The sequence below is a fragment of the Cyanistes caeruleus genome, chromosome 12 (assembly GCF_971803275.1).
Source record: "Cyanistes caeruleus chromosome 12, bCyaCae1.hap1.1, whole genome shotgun sequence".
Classification (NCBI taxonomy): Eukaryota; Metazoa; Chordata; class Aves; order Passeriformes; family Paridae; genus Cyanistes; species Cyanistes caeruleus.
This window is the reverse complement of record NC_141712.1, coordinates 2,136,130-2,159,852: the sequence shown is the minus strand read 5'-3', so window position 1 is coordinate 2,159,852 and position 23,723 is coordinate 2,136,130. Positions and strand designations below refer to the sequence as shown.

Sequence of the window (23,723 nt, the reverse complement as noted above, 5' to 3'; positions counted from 1 at the left end):
CACCACCAAGGCACCCTGACAAGTGTGGGGAACAGCTCCTGAATTTCACAGCAGGAGCTGAACCTTCCAGCCGCTGCCCTACAGCACGTTAGAGCTGTCAGCACAAGGAAGAGGGAAAGGACGAGGAGAAGGCTCTCTGAACGGCACCCAGGAACGAGCACATGCTCTGAACGGGTCACGGACAAAGCCACAAGCACTCTGTGCTGGGGATTAAATAGAAAGAGTGGCTACAACCTGTCAACCAATGAGGAGCCAACAGGGCAGGAGCATCAGGCGGGATTAACAGCACAGGGACCAATAAGGATAAGGGGGAGGAGAGAACAGGTCACACGGGCCAATGGGGCCTCGAGGATTGGGGGATTGACAAGGGGGTGGGGCAATCAGGGATTGGCCCAACTGGGCATTGACAGGGAAGGGTCTGGAAGAAGGGGCAGTGACAGGCAGGGAAGGTTTGGGGTAAGGGGCTTGGGTCACAGTGATAGGCAGCGTAGGGGAGGATACAACTTAGGGGCAATCCAACTTTGGGGGAACACAGGAATATAGGAACAAACCATTAGCTGTACAACCAGAAATTAAGAAACTATTAAAATGAACACATGCCGCAACACGATGGCATTGCAATACCCTAAAAAATTCCAAGGGTACCTAGTGCTGCTGCAGTAATACAAGAGAACTGTAACTATGTGTTACTAGTTGTTATCCATATTAGATAAAAATGGCTTAACTCAGCTTTATAAAGCAGGAAGCAAGTCATGGAGAGTTGAAATGATATAGCTGGGACAGTGCAGCCATTCTGTTTTCTGCGAGAGATGCTCTTAAGCCGTGGTGGTAGTAACGTGCTCATCTCCTGTAATTTTGCTCCTTGTGATCTACTTATCCACCTCTCAAGTTTTTTGATTTTTTTTCTTTTTCTTCACTTTTTCAGCTGAGTGCCAAAAGGAAACACACAACTTCAATGTTACTACCAAAATAATATATCTATTTTTCAAAATAAGAAATACTCAGAGCTTTCAGAAAACACAACAGAAGTGTTGGAATGTATAAACAGTAGAAGATATTGAACAGTATTTTTACACTGTACATGTACATCAGCCAAACAAATGGATAATAGCGCTTGAGGAACAAGGATATAAATGAAGCTTCATTGAAAGGGCTTATTTTGGTTTCTATGTGCTGTTACCACCATGATGTAAATAATTCACAATCCATTTAAATTTTCCTAAGTTGTATTATTTCATGATCAGCTATGATTTATTTAATTTCTGTTGTACCCTTCACTGAATGATCTGAGCACAATCTCCAAACAAGGCAAATGGTAGAGTAGCAAAGGGCTAACAGGGTAAGTCATATTGACATTTACTTCTGATGACTCACCTCTGAAAGAAAAAGGCAGTAGCTGTTTTTGGCAGAGAAGTTGCATTTACAAATTGGCTTATGGATGCTAAATCTAAACCACAGTGCCTGTACAAATTACAGGCCGCCTAGCTCCTCGGGCTGCCTGAGAAAATAGCCTGGGAAAAATATGAGAAGGAATTAAAACAATTCTCAGGGACACTAAACAGCCTTGCAGGTGTTGTTTTGCAGTTTTGTTTTCTTTTGCAGGAGAAGGCCAGGGGGGTGATGGGCCCCCCTGACCAATGATGGTGATGTAGCACTTTGTTAACCAATAGGAGTTTCTTTTCTGTACCTTCCACGTACCAGTCTATAAAACAGGCCTGAAGTAATAAACCAGGGAATTCTCGTGTTGTGACTCCCTTGAGAGTCCAGTGTCGTTCTTCCTCGCCGTTCCCAATCGGAGCGACATTGGCTCACCTCATTGGCAGCAGAACTCCCTTGTTTCTTATAAAAGCTGCTCATCAGCTTGAGTGGGGAGAAGGTGCAAAAGGGTGAGAGAGGCTGACGGAGCTCTGAGGATCCAATGGTGCAAAGATCTGAAAGGTGAAATACCTTTCCTTGAGTTCAGGGTCATTAGGGAAAGGGAGTGCTGAAAGCTTGGTTCTGTCAGCCACATTCACCTAGTAAAAGGTTTTTTTCCAGCAACCATGTGTGCAGCCAATGCCACGGGATGGCTGCTCTTTCTGTTGTGGGGGCATTGCAGCCTCCAGCTGCAGAGTATGCAAACTGAGCTGCATTGAAATGTGTCCTCCAGAGCTCAGTTTTAGGCTGGTCCTGGTCACCATCTTTACTGATCATCTGGATGTGGGGATTGAGAGCACCCTCAGTAAATTTGCAGAGGCCCAGTTGGGTGGGAGCGTAGATCTGCTGGAGGATGGGAAGGCTCTGCAGTGAGACTTGGACAGACTCAATCAGTGGGCCAAGGACAATGGCCTGAGGTTCCACAAGGCCAGGTGCCACATCCTGAGGGTCACCAGACACCTCAGAGTGAGCCAGAGTGTGCCCAAGGGGGCAAGAGACCACGGGCACCTGGCCTGTATCAGCACCAGTGTGGGCAGCAGGAGCAGGGCAGTGCCAGCCCCTCCGTGCTGGGCACTGGTGAGGCCCCACCTCGAGTGCTGTGCCCAGCTCTGGGCCCCTCATGAAAAACAACATTGAGGGGCTGGAGTGTGTCCAGAGAAGGGCAGTAAGGCTCATGAAAGGTTGAGAAAATGTCCCATGAGGAGTAGCTGAGGGAGCTGAGTTTAGTCAGTGTGGAGGAGGCTCAGGAGGGACCTCACTGCTCTCTCCAACTCCCTGCCGGGGCCATGCAGTGAGGTGGGGCCGGTCTCTTCTGCTGGGCCTGCAGTGAGAACCAGAGGAACTGGCCTCACGCCGAGAGAGGAAATTCAGGTTAGATTTTAGAAAAAAATTTTCGCTGTTCAGGTGTTCAGGCCTGGGAATAGGTTGGCCAGGGAGGTGGTGGAGTTGTCATCGCTGGAGGTGTTAAAGGGGCCTCTGGATCTGATATTCGGAAATGGTTTAGTGGTTTAGGGTTTGCAGTGGCAGATGCTGGGCTGACATTGAACTGAGTGGTCTTAAAGACCTCTTCCACCCCTGACGGTTCTACAATTGCAAGAGCTTCCTAGCTGGCTGAGGGGAAGGCTCAGGGCTGTCCCGAGTCCGCCGCGCCCTGAGGCGCTCGGGCGGCGCTGCGGCTGCGGCGGCTCCTGAGGGGCCGAGCCGGGCGCTGCCCTCAGCACCGCGGGGCCGCCGCTGCCCCTCAGGCCAGCGATCCCATCCCTCAGCCCGGCGATCTCGCCCCTCAGCCCGGCGGTCTCGCCCCTCAGCCCGGCGGTCTCGCCCCTCAGACCGGCGGTCTCGCCCCTCAGCCCGGCGGTCTCGCCCCTCAGACCGGCGGTCTCGCCCCTCAGCCCGGCGGGCAGCGCTCGGCAGCGGGGACCCGCCTCGCCTCGGGATCTGCCCGGAGCCCCCCGCTCCGCCGGGTCACAGGTACCTAAAGCCTGTGATCCTGACGAGCCTGTGCTGTGGCCGTGGTTGGTGTCTCACACTTCTGCCATAAGAGCTTCAAGGGGAAGTTCACAAAAGTTTCAAAGCAGAAACCTGCACTAGTTCTGAGTGTAGTTTCAGAGCAGTTGGTGTGTGACAGGACTGGGGCTCAGCATGATGGACGAGCAGTGGTGTTCCCAGTGCCAGGAAGGGCTCGTCCCCTGCTCTTTTTATGGCAGATACTCTGTGTGTCAAAGCTTATTCAACTCTCTCTGGCTCCATGCTGGAGCTGATAAAGGTTTCTCTAAAAATGTACACACTGTCAAAATAAAAATGTTTAATTTTTTTTATTACTTTTTTATTTACGTTTAAACAAGAAAGAACTATTTCTAGCAAGTTATCACTTATATGAATACACATGCAAATGAGATCACAATAAAAATTTATCTAAATACGTAAGAAATTAGGAGGAACAGATTGGATAGACCAGGATTAAACTACTAATTTTATTATGCTAGTTATAAACCCTGAGATTTTGATATTTCTGGATCTCAAACCTCAGAGAAATGTAGCATATCTACTCCAGGAGCTGGTAATGGAAGAAAAGAAATACAAGAGTCATTATTTGAATGTTTTAGGCCACAATTAAATGAGCTTGGACCTCCATCCTGTAATTTATCTCAGTCATCCTTTTGTTTTCTTGCAGAAATCTGAGTTCTGGTCAGATCATCCTGTGTGATGTAAAGCTCTCCTGCTGTCTCCTGCAGCAGGCTCAAGTCTCTAATGAAAATCTCTTTTTCTACAGAAACTTAGAGAAAGTTGCCAGTATTGGCTCCTAAAATGAATGTAAGGTTAAGGTGTGTGGGGTTGAAACCAACCTATTTTCCTTTGCCATGGCTTGTTCTAGAAGAAAACCAGTGTGAGCTGCTTCAGAACAATGGTCTGCCACTTATGATTCAGGTATTGACAGAATCTCAGGACGAGGAACTCATCAAAGCTGCTACTTTTGTGCTGCAGAACTGCAAACAAATGAGTAAGCTCTCAGATACTGCTTTCCAAATGGTTCTTTCTGTCTCTGTGTTCTGCTGCTTCCCCAAATGATTTTAACTGTGGCAGCTTTGTAATTCTGTGTACTCCAAGACACGTTTGTTTTCTGCATAGAAAGTTGTTTATTTGTCATCAAGAACTGACTTGGGCAGCAAAAAGAGAAGTAAAAATTCCAACAGTGTTGCAGTAATGCATCTTTCCCAGTTCTGATTCTCCAAAATACCTGGTTTGTTTGCAAGGCCATCGTTTGGAACTCGTTTCCAGTTCAGTCTCTCTCTCAAGAACATCTTCTCTATTCCATGGCATAGCTCAGTCAGCAGACCTTATCTCTGAGTTTGCAGACAGATGTATGAGACTATGTGAGCTTTCAGTCAGGCTTTGAGAATCCTCCACAATTCCATTTCTCACAGGCAGGCCACTGGTTTCCTGGAGCCTCCCCAGTCCTGTGCTAACACTCCCTGTTTTCTACAGCCACAAACAGATAGAAAGGCTTGTCTAAGGCAGGAAGGCTCAATGCCAGTGCACCGACTAATTTCTGTTTTAAATCTTCAACCTTCTGCTCGTCTTTTCCCCTCCCAATCTCACCTTCTACTAGCTTTTCATACGAGAGCTTGAGGGCCTGAGTGTACCCTTTGATCCACAGCCTACAATAGCCCAACAAGTCTAGAAGTCTGCTAATCTCTCTCTTAGTTTTTGCTTGCAGGAGTGAGACTATCCCCTTAATTCTTTCAGGATTCAGTCTCTGGTTCCCTTGACAAATTATATGTCCTAAGTATTTTACCTCACGTCCTACAAATTGAAGTTTCCCCTTTGATACCCTCAGTCCTTGGTTTCCCAGAAAATTTAATAATGCTATGGTGGATTCCTGAGCCTTCTTTTCATCCTCTCCTGAGAGATGTAAATTATCCACATACTGGAGAAGTTTTATTTCAGGTGTGGTTGAGAAAAGTTGTAGTACTTCCCTTAGGGCTTGACCAAATAAATTTGGGGATTCAGAAAATCCTTGGGGCAGCCTTGTACACATACACCACTGATTGACCACCTGCTACAACCTCTGTAGGTTTGATTGCTCTGATGTGTGTTTGCAGTTAAAAACCCCACTATTCTGCCTAGTCCTTCCCTTTAATTTGACTCACGAGCTTCCCTTTTGCATCTCCCTCATTCCCCACATCTTTACTCTCCTTGGTTACAACAGGGCTCAAACCCATTTTATTTCTGGTTAATCTGATTAGGTGAGAACCTGGGATTGTGATGTCATTGCATTAGCAGAAGGAAGGAATACTTCCTGCAGGAAAGATGGCAATTTTGACCTTTGAGAAGCAAGTCATGATCTGACTGGAAGATTAAAACAGAGCAAGCCAAACTGCAGTAGTAACACCAGCTCATTCTACGAGAGCATAGCTCAAAGAGGGAATTATGGCTCATGCACTGCAGGTAATAAAAGCATAATGTCCTTGTGTTTGGTTATTTGCCTGGAGGGGGCTTTGGCTGAAGGGGGGGAAAGGTCAGCTTTAGCAAAAAGAGCAGAGCATTAGAAATACTGACTGTGGTTCTTCTATTTACTTGGCAGAAAAGATGGCTTTCAGAGCAGAGGCATCTTGATAGACTCACTTTTCTACAAATGCATGACATTATTTGACTTTAACATACCTCTATTCATATTCTTTCATTCTGTGCTGATGAAACAATACTTATGAATTCTTATGAATTCCTCTACTGTACAAAACTGCTGTAGTTCATTTTGTTGTTTTTTCTTAAACTCAGAAATCGACATCAGTAATGGAACAACAGACGATACTGAAACTAAATGAAACAATTAATTCCTCAACTTGTAAACTCATGATTTAAAACTGTAATGATTTTGTATGATAGTTTAGTGGATTTCTTTATATTATGGGCTGTCACTGTATTATTCAGCAATATGCCACAATGCAAAGGCTTTAATGAGCCTGTAAGGCAGGTTGCTGTGGTGCTCAAACTGATGCAATCCTTCAAGTTCTGGTTTTGAACCTTCCATTAGGCTTTAAGAAACGCTTCAGACAGAGGATATTGTAGCAGATATTGTTTGTACCCAAGACTCTCACTGAGCAGAGTTGTTAAACCAAGTAACAGCTACAAAGCTGCACTGCTAGACGAGCTCTAAGCAGTAATGACTATTTACATCTGTGTGCCTCAAGATTACCTTTATTGCACGGTTACACCCACACAGACAAAGCTCATCCCTCACCTGAGCTGAAGCAGTTGTAGTGTCACTCATCAAGTGCAGCAGGAAGCTCAGCTTTGCTAAGAAGGCTGACCTTACCTTGCTGTGCAGAAGAAATGCTGTGCATTTAGAAATGCAAAAGCAGATTGTCAAGCTGAAGTCCATTAAATACCACAGTCAGGATCATGATTAGGCAAAAGAAGCTGCTGAAATTGCAGAGAGAATTATCACTGCATTTAAGCTGCAGTTAAGTAGAATGCAATAGACATGGGAATCTTGGAGACAAACCAAAACAGAACAACACAAACAACACTTTTTATACTGGTGTCAGTGACTGTCCTTAAAGGTGCTTTTTTTTTGATACTTCAGATGATACAGAGATGGTGTTTATGTGTTGCAGTAGTCTCAAATAATCAGTGTCTTTGACCAATGCTTCTAATTCAGTGACAATCTCATCCCCGGCACTAGCAGCCTCCCAGAGGCAGAAATGGGCCAGTTTTGAGCTGCCCAGCTGGGCTGACCAAACACCAAAGCATGAGCAGCTCTGCACTCCCTGAAGCTGCTCTCAGTGCTGGCACAGCCCAAGCCACAGCCCATCCCAGTGTCACTGCCAGCGTCTCTCCACGATCAACGAGGCACCAACAAACCTGAGCTAAAACCAGTCCTGCACTTAAGCTTTCACTTCACTGACTTCAGCCACAAAGACAACAGTAACTAAACCAGGCACAGCAGCACTGCTGCCACCCAGCCAGGGCTCAGCTGCGAGGTCATTCTGCATATTCTTGGACCATTAGGGCTGATCAATTTTGAGAACTTGCAGAATGTGCTTAGTGCAGCCAGGAGGAGCTTCTGTTTTCATTGCCTTTTGCTGCTATAATCTGTTCTCTGAAATTTCCTTTAACACCTGGCTCTAGTTTCATCTTTAAATGCAGGAAGCTATTTGTGGCCAATTTAAAATAAATGGCAGTATTTGGTTATTTCCTTTTGGCTGCTGTGAGTTTTGCAAGTAGTAACGTGCTACTGTTTCCTACAGTCCATTTGTCTTTTCTTCCTAAGCACTCATCTCTCCTGTGCCAAAGAAAAGGAGAATTAAAAACAATTCATCTGTGTAAAGAGTTTGCAGGTGTTAACTTGGTGTTAGCAATACTTTATGCTATTACTGCTGAATCCACAGGTCCACACTTAATAGCAAGATGCTTTTCTGAGTTCTGTGGAATGTAACTGGTATGTAGATAACCTGTTTTTCACTAGAGAAGCTTTGAGCCAGCTCTGAATTTTTCTTTCAGTTAGTTCTGTATTTCTAACAACAGCAGGGCAGTATCAGCATGACAAAAATCTCAGGAATTTGAGGGAGTTTTCTTAATTTATTTCTAAAACTTACATATTAATCTTATTCACAATTCTTTCTACTTCCTTCTATTTTTCCTTGCCTGGTTTTGTACCACCACTTTATAAATGAACAAAGCATCCATCAAGGTGTTGAAGGGAGGTAGAATCCAAAGACACAGATTTGTTTGGGGCCAGAAGAGAAACCCAAATGGGGATTATGGAGCTTCTAGACATGCAGACACCTCTGGGTGCAACCACCTGAAAGCAGCACGTTGGATAAAGAACTGTAACCCTAAATCCTGGAGGCAGAAGGGCTAAAGGCCAAATCTATGGGATGTAGCCATGGCCAGTCCCCAGCCACGATGAGGAGCACTCTGATCCAAGGGCAAACAGCACAACTTCTTCCCATCCATGGGCACCCTCTGCAGCTTCCCCTCTTCTCACTGCCATCCCAAAGCTTCTCCTTTTGGGTGAGCCATCTCCCCTGTCCTCTGAGAGAGTTAATGGCTGGAATGTCAAAGGTTCAGCTGTGAAATCATGCTAAGAAGGCAAAGCTTTCTCTTTTACCCAGTGGAGAACGATGGTCACAGTAGAGCAGCACCCCAAAGTGACATGCTGACCTGGAATCCCAATCTCCTTGCCTTACATTTTAATTTTCGCTTGTCTACCACACGAGCAGGCTACTGAGTTCTGCAGAAGGGCAAATGGAACAAGAGGGAAGGTTGTTACTATTTTGGGTGGCTTTTTGAATGAGTTGATGATAGCCAAGAATTGATTTCATCATGACTGGGGCAAAGTACTTGTTATGCATTCACAACTCCATTCACAACTCAGCCACCAGCTCCAGTTATCAGATTGTGAATTGTTCTAGCAGAAAGATCAAAAACTCTCAGAAATATTTTTATTTTGACACATTATTGGAGGGGAGGAATTTTTTCTTCACACTGTCACAGACTGGAAGCTTTTTCTTGAATGACTTGGTTGCTAGTTTTAGATGTATTTCCCTTTTCCTTGCAGATAAGAGATGAGGACAGCGGCTACAACAAAAATCTGTTTTGCATTCCTAAGCATTATGAAGAGGATTTAGAAAGAGTCTTCATTCCTCATGGACTCATCCTGGACAGGTATGAGGGTAAACAGGAGAGAACAGGGACAGTGATGCCCATTTTTGTCCCTCCAAATGAAAAAAGCCTGAGGTCCTGCCCTGTGCAGCCCATGGGAAACGGGGAAACCCTGCAGCCCTAACACTTCTGTCCTAAAGTCTGGGATAAGAGGGGGTTTATGGAGAGGATTCCTCTGCAAGCCCAGTCAAGCTTCCATGTTCCATCAACTCTCTTGAAGCCCACCTATCCTGCAATATTTGTGTTTATGGGTTAAATCTGCTTATGCTGTGCAAAGACCTAATTTATTTTCCTACGACTTGCTGTGCTCACAATTTGCTAGCTAGAAAAACCTAACAGCAAGATCAGAATTTTTACTTGAACATTGCTTAATATATGCACAAACAGCTCTGATATACAGAACACTTTCTAGAATTGCCTTTTTTTTCCTTCTTTCTCCCAGGACAGAGCGTTTGGCTGGAGATATCATGCAAGACATGGGAAGTCATCACATTGTTGCACTCTGTGTCCTTAAAGGAGGCTATAAATTCTTTGCTGATTTGCTGGACCATATAAAAGCACTGAATCAAAATGGTGATAAATCTGTGCCCGTTACCGTGGATTTTGTCAGAATAAAAAGCTACTGTGTGAGTGACTTTCTTTTCTTTGGAAAATTGACTCTCTCCATAGACTGGCATTCTAAATACTGGTGGTTTGTGTGAGAACCCCCCAAAAATGGAGTTTATGTGTACATTCTCTTCAAATTACATACTAAAAAGGAACTGATTTACTGATCTGCCCCAAAGGGTGGATATTATATATTCACTGGGATAAACATAGCAGAACACTCAAGATGACAAAGCCAGGGGCAGATCTCCAACTCCTTCCTCTTGCAAGAAGCAAGAGCAGCTCACCTTTCAAACAAATCCAGGACAACACTTTGGGGGGCATGCTTTATGTGACTTCCATCTCTTCTTTCTCCTTCTAGAATGAGTCACCTGCAGAAAAAATCAGTTTTATTGGTGAGGAGCTGTCTACACTAAGTGGGAAGGTATGAATTGGCATCTTCAGCTTTTAAAGGAAAACAACTCTTCTTGTGTGTTTTCCAGGAAATCCATCTTTATTGAAGATTTTGATACTGCATACTTCCAGCCTCTTAACACTGATTTAAAATGCTGGGCTTTGAAGCAGTGAATAATTCCCACTGATCTCAGTGGAAACTTGGAGTGATCAGCAATGAGTGCTCCCAAAGGTCCTATTCCCCATTTTATCCCAGAACCCCCAGAAATGAACCACACTCACCTGACTCATTCAGTGCCTCTGGAACACTGGTGCTGTGCACAGAGCAATATACAGACCTGACACAGGTGCCTTTAGCACCATATTAAAGCTTTCAGAAATACTTACAAAAAGACTCTTCAGTAAGCACCAAAGTCAAGTCAGTAGTTCAAGTGACAATCTCCTTTGAAAATCAAGGCAAATTCCTTGTAACTGAGGGTTTTAGTGTGCTTTTCTTGGCTGTTTGGTTTGCTGAAAATTGCCATTTAAGTATTTTTTTTTTCTTTTCCTTCCTTCCCTATGTAATCTCTTCCAGAATGTGTTAGTAGTAGAGGTAAGTAATGACTGAAGGAGGGGTGGAATGACACAGATTCTTTTCTCCCTTCTTTTCAAATGAATACATATTAGATATAAAATAATAATTACTGAAGTTACTGGGCTGCCAGGTTGGTATGCTCTAATTTAATCCACTGACAGTCTGATTTTCCTTTCAAACTTGAAGGATAATTTATTTTTTTTATCACTTTCAGGACATTATTGAGACTGGTAGAACAATGAAAGCACTGCTTTCAAAAATAAAGACAAGAAACCAAGGATGGTAAAAGTTGTAAGGTACAAGGATATAGCTGCTAACTAACATATTCAAATCATTTGGGTGAATAGTCATTGTATGCTGCCAAGTGCTTGTTTGGCTTGAAGTTTGGGGGGGAGAAAGCAAATGCAGGAAGCAATCCTTACCCAGCTGTGGGAAAATTAAGTGTTTCTTAAACTGGGAAATTTCCCTGTGCACTACCATCTTCACTGCTCAAATTAATAAAGGAAGGTTTGATGGCTCTTTCTATGGTGTCCATAAAGTCTGATGGATTCCCTGTTTCTTACTTTATGGCTGAAGGAAATTGATGTCCTTCCGTAAGTTTTCTAACGTCGCCTCAGTTGCCTCAATGCTGGAATGACAACACTCAGAATATCCCTTACTATCCTCAACTCTAGAAGTTTCCAGAATCTAAGAGTCTGTCAGCACTTGGAAGATGACTTCAAGCAGCATTCTAGATCTGCTTGTAGTAGGTCTCTAAAAGGAAATTTTGTGGAATATCCCTGTGTCTGTCAAGTAATCACAATGCTTTATAAAAACAGTTGCTTTATGCACCAGTTATTCAGACAGGCCTTCTAGGGACTGTCCAGGAGGTTCTCAGTTTCTTCTGAAGGGCACAGGCAAACCAAGATTTTGGTTTGATAAGATAAGATTTTGCAGAAGAAATGTCCTTTTCTCCCTCCCTCCCTCCCCACTAAAATCATTCCCAGCCACTTGGACATGCTTCCCCCTCTGTGCTGTTCCAGTGTCCTGAGGCATTGCTCCATGGAAGGGCAATGACCTGAGACCCAGGATTGGAGGGAACTGAATACAAACTAGAGCCACTTGGACATAAAGAATGAACCTAGATCAGAGCCTTTGCTTCTCCCTCCACGACAAGGCTGAACACTACTGCTTTCTGTGAAATAATCTCACTGCCTTAATTTAATGGCATGATTTTACAAGCTTATGGGGAGGCGTGGCAGAAGGGAAGTCTACAGCTTAGACATATTTTAAAAACCAACCTTCTCTGCTCTGCCTTACAGCCTGCTCGTCAAAAGGACATGTCAGAGTCCAGGTTACAGACCAGACTGTAAGTACCATGTTTTTCTAGTATTTTCCAAAACACAGTCTTACCATTTCCCTTCAGGCAAGCACATCTGACAACTGCACAGAAGTTTCATGAAGGCCAAGAGAAATGGGGAGAAACTACATAAAAACTTGTGAACTGATGTCCAGCTATGGCATCCTGAGGCCTCATGACCACCTTCTGTTTTTCCCCTGGCTGGCCTCAGTGCAGGTTTAGCTATTTGATACACAAATTTAACTATTTAGATAGCAGAAATGAATCAAACCTTAACTGTGTGTTGCTTTGCTTTGGCCCTGGAGGACATTTGTTTTGACTCTGCATTATTAAACTTGCCTTGTTTCCAAACTGAAAAGTCCTACTGAATCACGGTTCATCTACTTTCACTCAAGTAAAATCTCATTCCTTGTCTCTTCTCCCAGGACTAACTCATAACCAGGTGTTAAACAATTATTTTGTTAATAAACAGAATTCTCTTAACAACCTTAATTATATTACTGACTGATGGGAATGGCTTAGATTCTAACCTCTGTCATCAATTTATAGCTCAGATTCTTAAGGAAGCACCCTGAAAGAGATGATGTCTTTTACTCTTAGCTCAAGTGTGTGTTGAATACAAACTCTGCATTTAAAAGCTGCTTACACCACTGAAGGATAAAAAGAACTGTATTTTCTTACAGATACAGGCTTTGAAATCCCAGATCAATTTGTGGTTGGATATGCTCTTGACTACAATGAATACTTCAGAGATCTAAATGTAAGTACATGCACATTCCTCCACTGCCAAGTATCAGGTACCCAGCAAGAAGATTTGCTTCTACTCAGAGCTTCTCAACAATTAAAAAACCTTCAACTCCAGCTAGAAACTTCCAATAAAGGAGCAAAACCATTTTTAAGGTGCCGAGTTGGTAATGCAGTGTAGGTGCATGAGAAATGTTTGTGCTTCACCTTTTTATAATTCTACTCCACAAGTCTCACGGCTCAGCCGTGCTGCAGAACATTCTGGGCCCCCAGGATGGTGAGCAGCACACAATCTGTGACCCCATCTGAAAATAACTTGTCATTTGACTTTGATTGGATATTTGTCTGACTTAGTTCAACCCTATGTTGCTCTTCAGTCACCAGGTCTTTAAAGCAGCCCTGCAGGGACTCTGTGTGAAGGTTTTCCATACACTTAGGGATAACATGTCTTACATCTTACATGTCTGTAAGAACTCTTCCCTTATTCCATTACAGCTTCTTCAGGCTGCACAGAGTAGTGGCCTTGGAAACATCACAGACTGACAGGGTTGATCATTCTCCCTCCTTTGTTTTCCAAAGTACTTCCTTAATTCTGTTTAACTGGGAAAGTTTTTTACTTCAAAGCCTTTTTCCTAAGACAAACCAGTCCTGCTGAAGACACAAACAGTCTGTGCCATTGCTCAGCAGCATTAAGGAGCATGCAGTAATTTAAGAAACCTAAGTTCTTTCAAATATATAAACCTATATATTACAAATAAACTTGCAAGGAATACTAAGAGCTGGAGTTTACTGCAAGTAGGAAACTTCCAACTATTAGGGTTGTAGTGTGTTTTGAGTGCAGTGCTGGGAATACAGCTGCAAATCAGTCTTACACTTCATTGGAAGATAGAGATGGATAAATATTGTACTTTTTATTTTTTCTTGTAGCACATCTGTATTTTGAAAGAGAAGGCCAAAGAGAAATACAGGATGTGATAATCTCAGTCTTCTGGAGCACTGATTTCTGGCTGCTGCTGAGGTGATCTAAAGCATGCCATCAGGAAATGACTTTTGCTACTTGCGTGTCCCTGAGCAGCAGGAGAAGCTCCCCGTTAGTGCCAGGAGCTGCAGCTCGCTCATTGCCACGTGTAGGCAGCGCTGAACACGAGCTCTGCAGACGCTGGGATTTTTCCTGCTGGAAGCAGCAGCAGCAGCAGGAGCTGGGTGCGGGGCTCTGGCGATAGCGAGAAACGTGCCCGGCACGTTCCGGGCCCCGCAGCGGATTCCTTCGGCTCGTGGCGGGGCCCGAGGGAGCTCCGAGGGCGGAACAGGCCTCGAGCGGAGGCCGAGATGGAAGCCAGGGGCACGGGCAGGGCTCGGGGTTGCCGGGGAACCGCGGCCGCAGCGGCCGCGGCGCTGCTGCTCCAGGCTCAGTTGCGTGGAGACCGCGATCCTCGGTGGGTGTGCGCAGCCTGGGCACGGGCACACGGCTCCCCTGGGCCACTCGCCAGGGGAATTGTTCACAGGGAATGGGGCTGTGCGGGGCACTTCGTGCTGCATTGCTCTCACAGGGAGTCCCGAGTTCGCGGGGCTTTGCTTTCTGCCAGGGACTCCCGAATTCGCGGGGCTTTGGTCTCTGGGAGGGAGTGCCGAATTTTGTTTGAAGTCAGAGATGGACTAAAGTTGTACTTTTTGGTTTTGTCACATCTGTGCCCCGAATTGTGTTGTGGATGTTCGGATCTGGTGTGTTACTTTGCATCCCCTGCACTCATCTGGTGCAAGGCCTCAGGCAGGGCTCTGGGGGCGCGCTGGAGGCCTTGGATGGGTTGTGACACCCCCTCAGCTGCTCCTCATGGCAATGTCCCCTGCATGTGGCCTTCTTGTGGGGGGAGGTTTTAGAGCTGAGCCGCTTTGTGGGAGGGAGGATGGGTGTGCACTGCCTCTTACCAGAGCCTATGCCACACGGCCAAAATTTCCTCCTTGCCCCTCTGTTGAGGGGAGGTTTGTGTGCAAACCTGGCCTCAGCAGATGAGTCTGTGCCTGCGACTTCCCCAGCCTGAAGCCACACAGAGCTGATTCTCAGGACAGCTGCTGCCTTTGGCTTTGGTGTGGATACATTTTTCTCCCTCAGTGTTGTTGACTTCTCCCCAGACCTGAGATCATAGGACAATAGTGTCACCTCTAGTTTGTCTCAAGTTCCTGAGAGGTGGCTTAACTCACAGTCCAAAGTTCCAGTCAGCAGGCATTTCCAGGGAAGGCTGGGCTTTGGTGGTCACAGCTTCTTTATACAAATTTGTCACAACGGGCAAAAAATGCTTTATAACAAGATTTAAGCCATTAGCCATAACATTCCAGTCTCTCACACGTCCTGTGAGGAGCAGCTGAGAGAGCAAGGGGTGTTTAGCCTAAAGAAGAGGAAGTCCATTCTAGCTATTTTAAAATAATATTAATATTTAAATTAATAATAATAATAATAATAATAGTAGTACTAGTAGTATAATATTGAATCTAATAATATTAAAGCTACAGCTTTTACAGTCTGCTCCAACTATTATTAATGTTATTCAGATTTTTAGCTCCAGGTTTCAGTGTGATTCATTTTGGAATTGCACAACATAGCCATATAGTTCAACTAGAGGCCTAACAGTCCTAGCTACTCACACCAAACAAGCACTTGGCTACTTTTAAGTAATATAAATTTTTTAGCATCAGTGTATCTCTTGAGTCTGCCGTGAATTGGATTCTGGATTTTCACAGTTCCATTCTTGCTCCTTGCAGTTTTCTTGAGGCATTGTTGATCTTCTGCGACTTCCTGCTTTCAAAATGCCTTCTGGATTCCCAGAAAAGACAACGACACCTCCTCGGCTTTTGCTCAGGGAAAGACTGAAGTCTTTTAGTGTAAGTAGCCTCTGGGGCTGTGTTAAGGCTGGAAATGCCCCTGGTGTCCCTCCTCTCCGTGCCCCTCCTGTTGTCCAGCAGCACTGTGAGGCTGCAGAGCCCTCCCCAGCTCTCTGTGCCGTGCTCCTGTTGCTGGGGGCTGTCCTGGTGCACTTGGGAACAGCGTGTGTTGCTCCAGGGACACTCCAGTGTCTTCCCTGGCTGTGCCAGCGGGGCCAAGTGAAACCAATGTCCAGCTGGAGCCCTGAGCATGCGCTTCTCTCCCTGCCCTTGTCACAGCAATTCCTTCTGCCAGGCTGGGCACTCACTGTGCTGCTCTCACAAAGCTGCCCTTGAGCACCTGGGCAGCTCCAACTCTGCCCAAAGCCTTGAGAGACACGGCTGGTCCCAGCAGCAGAGGTTCCAGAGCAGCTGTTCTCTCTCATCTCCTGCGTGGGGCACAGATCCAGCCCTGCAGACAGCACTGGAGTCAGGGCCACAAAGGTCCCTTGGCTGTCTGGAGCTCGCTTGACTGAAGATGCCCTGCTGCTGAGGCTCTGTCCAGGAGATCCCTGTGTTTTCTTCTGTGGAGGGCTGTGGGAGCCCAGACAGAGCAAGCAAATGCTAATTAACAGAGAGAACTAAAACCTGGACACTTTCCTGTGCCCCTCACTCTTGGTACCACTTTGCTTTCTTGCATTTCCTGGACTCACCCAGCAGCGCTATCTCCTCGCTGTGAGCTTTGAGTGTCGTGCAGGGATGGAGTTAGGGAGTTCTGACAGCTCCTCCCCACTCTCTGAAAAGATCACTGCCTCAATCCAGTGAACCTAAAGAGGAAAGAAATGCCCAAAGAGCAGAAATCCCCAAACATGTCCCATCAAATCATGGAGAAGCTGAGGGACACAGCCATGTGGTTGGAGTATGTCTATTCTGCTCTGTTATTAATTTACTGATGCTAAGTATCTCAACAAGTAACTTAGGGAGCTTCCAGGACTGTCCTAGATGATGTGATCACCAATTAGTCACCAGTGCCACTTGTTCAAGAAAAGCCTTTCTGAACAAGCACATCTCTGATGCTTTTGCTGGGTTTTTTTTTGCCTTTCAGCTGCTTCCCTCTAGATTCTCGAGAGAGAAGTTCAACAAGAATGAGGCCAGTGCTGGGGAGAGTAGTCTGCCCAGAATTGGCCCATTTCTACACACGAGTGAGGCTGGTCAGAAGGTAGCCTTTTCCTGCTCTTTTCCTTTCTGTCTGATGCAAGGTTTGAAGAGGGTGTGTGCTTGTGACAGGCTCGCCTCCAGCAAAATACCAACAGTGTCCAGGTGCTGTTGTCATTGCAAACTGCTGGTAGTGGTGGACTTGGAGTCCTGGTCTGCACCAAGCCAACACAAATAACTTCTGCTGAAACTGATGGGGTTTGCTGGAGTGGAGCTGCCATTGCTAAAACAGTGGGGGGAAGGGTGGGGACACAAAGGCACAAATTTGCCATTTGCCATTCTCCTGCTGAAATAGCCACCTCTTGCTTTGCTGCGGTCACCATCAAATGCTTGGGGTCATAGGATTCCATCCACAGTGGCAGTGCTGGCCTCTGAAGGCCAAGGAGCTGCAGGAATGACTGCAGATTTAACAAAACTAATTGCATGAATGCTTTGGGTTGGAACAATGTGTTGGGAGCCTGAGAGATTCTGCAGGCTGCCAGGTGTACAGGGGACTTGCCCTGGGCAGGGGGAATGGATGTGCTTTCTCTGGATCAGTGCCTACTTAGAGGTGTGTTTAAAGCTGCTTTTCCTGCAGGACTGGCTGGGTACATTGCACAGTCCAGATGTGGTAGGTGGCCGAGGTGGGTGCTGAGCAGGAAATTGGCAGCAAGAGACAGTAACAAAGTGGTGAAGGATTGCCCTGGAGAGGGAGGTCAGGGACAGCTCAGAGAAGGGCACAACCAAGGGACAGTGTGCTGCAGCCACTCCCTTCAGCAGTGCAGTCCCACAGGAGAGCTGCTGGTGTGTCTGGAGTGGCAGCAGTGTGGCTGGAGAAGGCAGACAACAGGGGAGAGTTTTCTCAAAGCAATGTCTCTGCTCCAGAAGCATTTGCTGCTGTTGTGTCATTTCAGACATGCCTCTAGAATGGTATCAAATAAGACAGCAATAATAGAGATATACAAGAAAGCACCCATTTAAAGCTCATGGGAAAAGGAGATACTAACTCTACTCTTACCCAAGTTACTGAGAAAAGAACTGACCCTTATCCTCATTTAGCATTCACCTCATTTGTCTTTTTCCTAATTTCTGTGTTATTTTATTTTTGCCTTTACCTCTGTTAGAAACACACTAACTTTTAAATACAATTAAAGGGGACAAAGTTGTGGAAGCAAAAGAAAACTGTTCATTAGTGACAATTCAGCTGAGCTGGGTGTGTGTCTCCCTCCCTGAGAGCTGAGCACACACACACCCTTCACCAAAATGGCTTTTTTTATACCCTTTATACCCTTTTATATGGCTTCTTTTATACCCTTTATATCCTTTTATATGGCTTTTATACCCTTTATACCCTTTTATATGGCTTCTTTTATACCCTTTATACCCTTTTATATGGCTTCTTTTATACCCTGCCCTGTGTGGCCCAGCAGCTCTTGAGCAGCTCAGAGCAGAGGTGGCTGAGCTACTGTTTCCCCAGTGTGGCCTGGGCAGACGTGCTCTCCCAGAGTCTGTACTTCACTGGGGATCAGAGGAAGAGTCTCCCTCATGAACATTCCTCCCAGCAGCTGAACCTCTCCCTGCTCTCTCTTGTCTCTCCAGTTGTTGCCAGTTCTCCCGAAACAGAGCTCGTTTCGTGTTTCCCCACCAGAGGTGGTGTTTCAGAACTTCGTGGCTCATGAAGTCTCTGAAATGGAACTGTCTCTCACAAATGAGAGCAAGGTGAGTGCTGGGGCCTGGAGCTTTAACACTGTGCTGGAAGAGGAGAGGGGTGTCATTCCCATGGTGTGCAGCAAAGCAAGTTCCCTGCTGCAGCACATCCAGAAGAAAATGTCTCAGCACCTTTGTTCTGCAGGATGCTGGAAATCTTGCTGTGCTGGGAATTCTCCCCTGAGTTTGGCTATGCATTGATGGTATCTATCCCAAAAGGATTTGCTTTCTCTTGAAAGCTCTGGATTGATAGGAATGTTGAGGGCTGTACAGTTCTAACCTGCTTTCATGCTTTGCCTTGAGTCTATACCACATGCTGTGTCTCCCTGGTTAATCTTGGTAGGAATCCTGGTAGGAATCTCTGCCTCTCTCAGCCTGTTTGGCTCCCTTTGTGCAGCTCACAGTCAAAGCTCATGAGCTGAGACTTCTCCACTTTATGCTGGAATCACTTAGCACTGATGGCATTGGTACTGCAGGAAATGTGTTCTGAAACAGCCCTGGAGTCAGACTGATGCAGCAGAAGCAGTGAGAGGCCTTTAGGTGCCACTTCAGGCTCCTGCTAAGCTTCATCCAGCTCTGCTCAGGTTTTCCAAAAGCAACGTGGTGCTCTGCTTTCCCTTTGGAGAACCACAGCACATCCAAAGTCATGTGCTCCTGGAGGATTTCACCTTCACTTGAGGCAATTGTGATTATTTTGCAGTTTCCTAAGAGAGTTGAGAGGGGAAAAAGTTGAAAAATGTCAGCAGTTGTGTTCCACTGTAAAGAGGAAAATCGAAACCATTTGAATTTCAGTCAGGGAAACATTTTCTCAAATGAGGCTTGTGCCGAGAGTGGACTGGTGGGAAGAGCCAGGAGGGAGTCAAAATCATCTGGTTTAGACTTTTTGAGAGCATTTGGGTGCTCAGGGGTTGATATCTATGTGCTAGAAAATGCACATTTGCTGTGTCTGTGTATCCCAGAGGGCAGAACCTGGCCTGCTGGCTGCAGGCAGGAATGCCCAGCAGCCCAGCTCGCCTGCACAGGCAGCAAGAGCCCCTGGGGAGCCAAGATTGCTTTAATGCTGCAATGTGAGTCAACACTGGTCATGTTTGTCCAGGCAGAAAATGCCTTTGAAGCCCACAGTCAATAGGCACAGCCTGTCTGTATTTCCATCACTTTTGGCAAAGTGATTGCTGTCCTGGTTTTATGATTCTTCCTTGCTGCTGTAGTTGCTCATTTAAATTCTCTTTTGCCATCTCCATGTTTTAGGGATTGTCTTGTTGTGTTCCTTCTTTGCCTTTTCAGGTTTGCTTTTATTCCCAGGGAGGCCACAGTGTTTGGTCTCCTCTCTTGCTGGTCTGCCTGCCTGACTGTATCCCCAGACCTGCCCTAGGCAAACCTGATCTGCTAGAAGGGAATTTCTTCCTTCCCCCAGGATAATGTGCTGCTTTGCTTTCAGGTAGCACATCCCCTGTCTGGAACACCACTGCATGGCTGTGTGCAGGCAGCAGCCAGCAGGTTTTTTGGCCTTGTTGAATGTGCAGATGACTTGGTGCAGGTGCTCTGTCTCCATCCTGCTGGTGCTGACCTGCTGGGCCCTTCCTTCCCACGGGGCACTGCCCTAGTGCCCCTGGCCAAAATGAGCCAGACAGAAGGGATTCAAGTTGTCCCTTGTGAATGATGTGCCTGTACCTGCACAGCTGAAAGTGCTTTGGGAAAGGGATCAAGGAAGGATGTCAGCAGGGCACGGACAGGTCTCCTGTCAGCCTGTTTGCACAAGTGGCACAATCATTGTTTCATGTCTTCCCTGCAGTGTGTTCAGCTGGTGCAGGTCTCCATGCAGAGCTCGCCTTATTTCAGGCTGGTGTGCCCCAACGACGCGTACCGTGCTGTGCCACGAGGTGCGACTGCCCGTGTGCGCATTCAGTTCACCCCCAGCGAGAGCAAGGTGAGACTGAGCCAAAACACACCATTATCTCCAGAGCCATTGTTCTCCCTGCACTCTGGGACAGCCCATTCCATGCTGTGAGCTTGGCTCCAGGCTGGGGGCAGGCAGCCTGCAGCCAGGCTCACCTTGGCACGTGCTGTCAGGGGCTGCAGCCAGGCCTGACAGGCCCTGCTTCCCCTCCCTGCACATTCCTGAGCATTCCCAAGGGAAGATGCACAGGGAACAGGATGAAAATGACAGAGGGCTGTTGAGAGATGTTCAGCCATCTCTAGGTACGGTGGAAGGGGTTTCATTCTTATGGAAAACACTGGAAGAATGAAGAGCTCAGAGAGCTTTCCTCCTTCCTGACTGGCAACAGCTTCCCTGCCTCAGCCTGGGCTGGAGCAAAGTGGTGATTTCTGCCCCCTCTGTTCTCCAGCCTTGCAGCTGTGCTGTGCCACAGCACAAGTGACCAAGGTACAGCTGCAAGGCCAGGGCAGAGGATGTGCTGTGCCTGTGAGCCCAGCCTGGCACAGGCACACTGAGCTCTAGGTGCCCTTAGCAGGAGGTTGGTGAGCTGCAGGGGACTTGGACACCTGCTGAAAGAGCTGCTGTAGGGCAGGTACAACCTGCAGGCAGAGCTGTGAGCCCAGAGCCTGTGGCAGTGACACTGCTGTGGCTCTGTCTTCATGCCTGTCACTGGGGCTGCTCTGTCAACTGGCCCCCATTCCGTGCCAAACGTGCTTTGCTGGGGAGATTTGAGCAGCAGTGCCGAGGCCCTGGAGCTCTGATCTCAGTGCTGGGATCTGGAGGTTTGTTCATACAGAAGGGTTTAGGACATGGCAGGGAAGGGAGGAAGGGAAACAAACAACATCCAACAGCATCCTGCTACCTCTTAGCACTGTTCTTCTCCTGACTTGCTTGGAGAGGCAAAGTTAGAGGGGAGTTGTGAGCCAACTCATGTTTCTACACTAGACCAGAGGTGCAGGACCTTTTTGGGTGCAGCTGTTTTCTCACCTTCCTTTCCTTTTGCTGCTTAGAGTCAGTTTAACATTTGGTCTTATTCTCAAACAGCAGGAATACAGGAACCTAAAGAGGAATGGCCTGTGTTCCCTAGCTCCATGTTCCTTAGAAGGGACTTGGAAATTATTTAACATCATTTAACTTTAGAGTAAAAGCTGTGGCCTAGGGCAGTTCTCTGTATGACCCTAATGACATGAGAGCTTAATGCCACTGAGATAGGTTTTGCAAAGTGCACTGGTGCCTTTAGTAATAATAATATTATTGGTAGAACTTAGTGTTCATTTTGGGGTGGAATAGAATAGAATAGAATAGAATAGAATAGAATAGAATAGAATAGAATAGAATAGAATAGAATAGAATAGATGCCCTTGAAGGGTTCTAGGCCATTGTTTTCTTCTGCCATGGGAATGGCACTAAATGCCCCATGCTGAGCTAGTTTCTTTTCCTGCAGGATTATTCCCATGAGCTGGTCTGCATCACTAAAACAGAAAGGATAGTTGTGCCAATTCGGGCCATTGCTGCCCGAGCTATCCTGACCATCCCAGACCAGCTGAACTTCTCGGAGTGTCCGGTCAAGAGCAGCACCAAGAAGACTCTGCTGCTTCGCAACACTGGCAACCTGGAGGCTCATTACTACATCAGCACCCAGAGGTGAGGCAGCTCCTCTGTCCTTGTGCAAAACACCTTTGGGTGATAATAGGCTTGGCAAAGAGCAACAAAAGGAAGCTGAGCATCAGGGCTGCACTGCAGCTCTGGCTGGAAGTGAGCAGGATGGATGGCATCTGCTCTTGCTTTCAGTGGTTTCACAAACCATTCTCTGATGGGATTGCTGGCAGTGGGATCCTTGGGCCTCATTGCAGAGAGCTGGATGCAGAGTATGGGGCAGATGAGGTCATTTTATCCCACAGGATCTCCTGAGGTCTGTATCCCCTCAGAAGTGGGTCAGCAGCTGTTTCTGATCCTGTTTTGTCTCTTTTCTGTTGCCTGAGGTTTCTGTGCTCCCTGCTTGCCCAAGGGAGCCGAAGTGACCTGCACTGCAGAAGGAATATCATCCCCAGATGTCCCCTGAGTCCTGATCTCTCTCTTTGTGTTGCAGTCCTTTCTCCGTGGTTCCGGCCATGGGAGCTCTGGGTGCTGGTGACAGCGTGCAGGTGACAGTGGGATTTCACCCGCTGACCACTGGTGCCCATTTTGGGTCCATGGTGGTGTGCTACAACACAGGTGAGTGCTGGGCACTGCACGGGGCACAGGACACTTCTCCAGCACCACTCCCTGTTGTGCCAGCCACCTCAATTCCCTCTAGATGTACCTCCCTTGTTCCAGCTCAACCCCAAAGAAAACTCAGAACCAGTTGGTGCTTAGGGGGCTGATAAAGTGCATCCCCTCTAACAGGACTAAGATTTTTGGGCTCCTGTTTTGCTGAGAGTTGCTGAGTGGAGGAAGGAGGAGCCCTGATTCTCCACTGCCACGTGGCTATGCCTGGCTGAAGTTTTGTTTTATTCTGGCCAGTGCTGTGTGTGAGGTGTGAGGTCTCCATCAGACTCTCTCCAATGCAGTGTATTTCTTGCACACCTCTGTCCCATAGGCTGCTGCTCCACTGGCTTGTCACAGACCCTTGTACTCTGTTGCCCTCTACACATATATATAGTTTCTGTCCAATAACATTTTCAAATCCTCAACTACTTTTTGGTGACAAATCAAGACAATTTTTTCCTTGTCCCCATTTCCCAGGCCATTCATGCTGTTGCACACCTCTCACATCTATCTCCCATTTGATTTCTAGACTAAGGAATCCCATTCAGGCTTCATGTGGAAGCTGCTCTGTACTTACTGATCTTTCCTTGGTCCCTTTTTTATTCAATTTGAAATGCTCCCGTTTGGTTTTTGAGATCAGAACAATATCAAATATTTCAAGACTGATGTGGCTGTGTGTTTGGACAGGGAGCTGCTGCTGCTGCTGCTGATTTTCATGGTGTTCATTTTGTAGTGGTTTGTCATATTGCAGAGCCAGGCTGGTTGTGTTTCCTCACCTGGGTCCCCTCCTGCTGTGGGCTTCACCTCACTTGTTCCTCTGGGCCTCCTTTTTCTGCTCACATGCCCCCAGGTGGATTTGCTTGTCAGCAGCAAGGGATCCAAGGGATCAGGAGAGACAGGAATCTCATGGGATGCCCAGGGGGAACCCCAGGCAAGTCAGGACTGAACAGGGCTCCTCAGCATCACCTGAAGGACTTGGATGCAGAAATCCTGGTGATCTGAGTGGGTCACCTGAGCACACCTGACAAAGCTCACTGTACCTT

The 23,723-nt window shown here is 46.6% G+C and overlaps 1 protein-coding gene and 1 pseudogene across 1 annotated transcript in view; both read left to right on the top strand.

Moving 5' to 3' along the window:
- The first annotated feature begins 8,849 nt into the window (after positions 1-8,849).
- On the top strand, positions 8,850-13,799 carry LOC147650793 (hypoxanthine-guanine phosphoribosyltransferase-like; annotated as a pseudogene).
- A 195-nt stretch (positions 13,800-13,994) lies between these two features.
- LOC111944238 (axonemal central pair apparatus protein HYDIN-like) overlaps positions 13,995-23,723 on the top strand; it is a 56,889-nt gene continuing 47,160 nt past the window's right edge. The window contains exons 1-7 of the mRNA XM_086847702.1: positions 13,995-14,176; positions 15,498-15,617; positions 16,702-16,815; positions 18,390-18,509; positions 20,290-20,424; positions 21,878-22,077; positions 22,523-22,647. Of these exons, the coding sequence (XP_086703828.1) occupies positions 15,543-15,617; positions 16,702-16,815; positions 18,390-18,509; positions 20,290-20,424; positions 21,878-22,077; positions 22,523-22,647 (769 nt within the window). The 5' untranslated portion in view covers positions 13,995-14,176; positions 15,498-15,542. The remainder of the gene's footprint in view (positions 14,177-15,497; positions 15,618-16,701; positions 16,816-18,389; positions 18,510-20,289; positions 20,425-21,877; positions 22,078-22,522; positions 22,648-23,723) is intronic.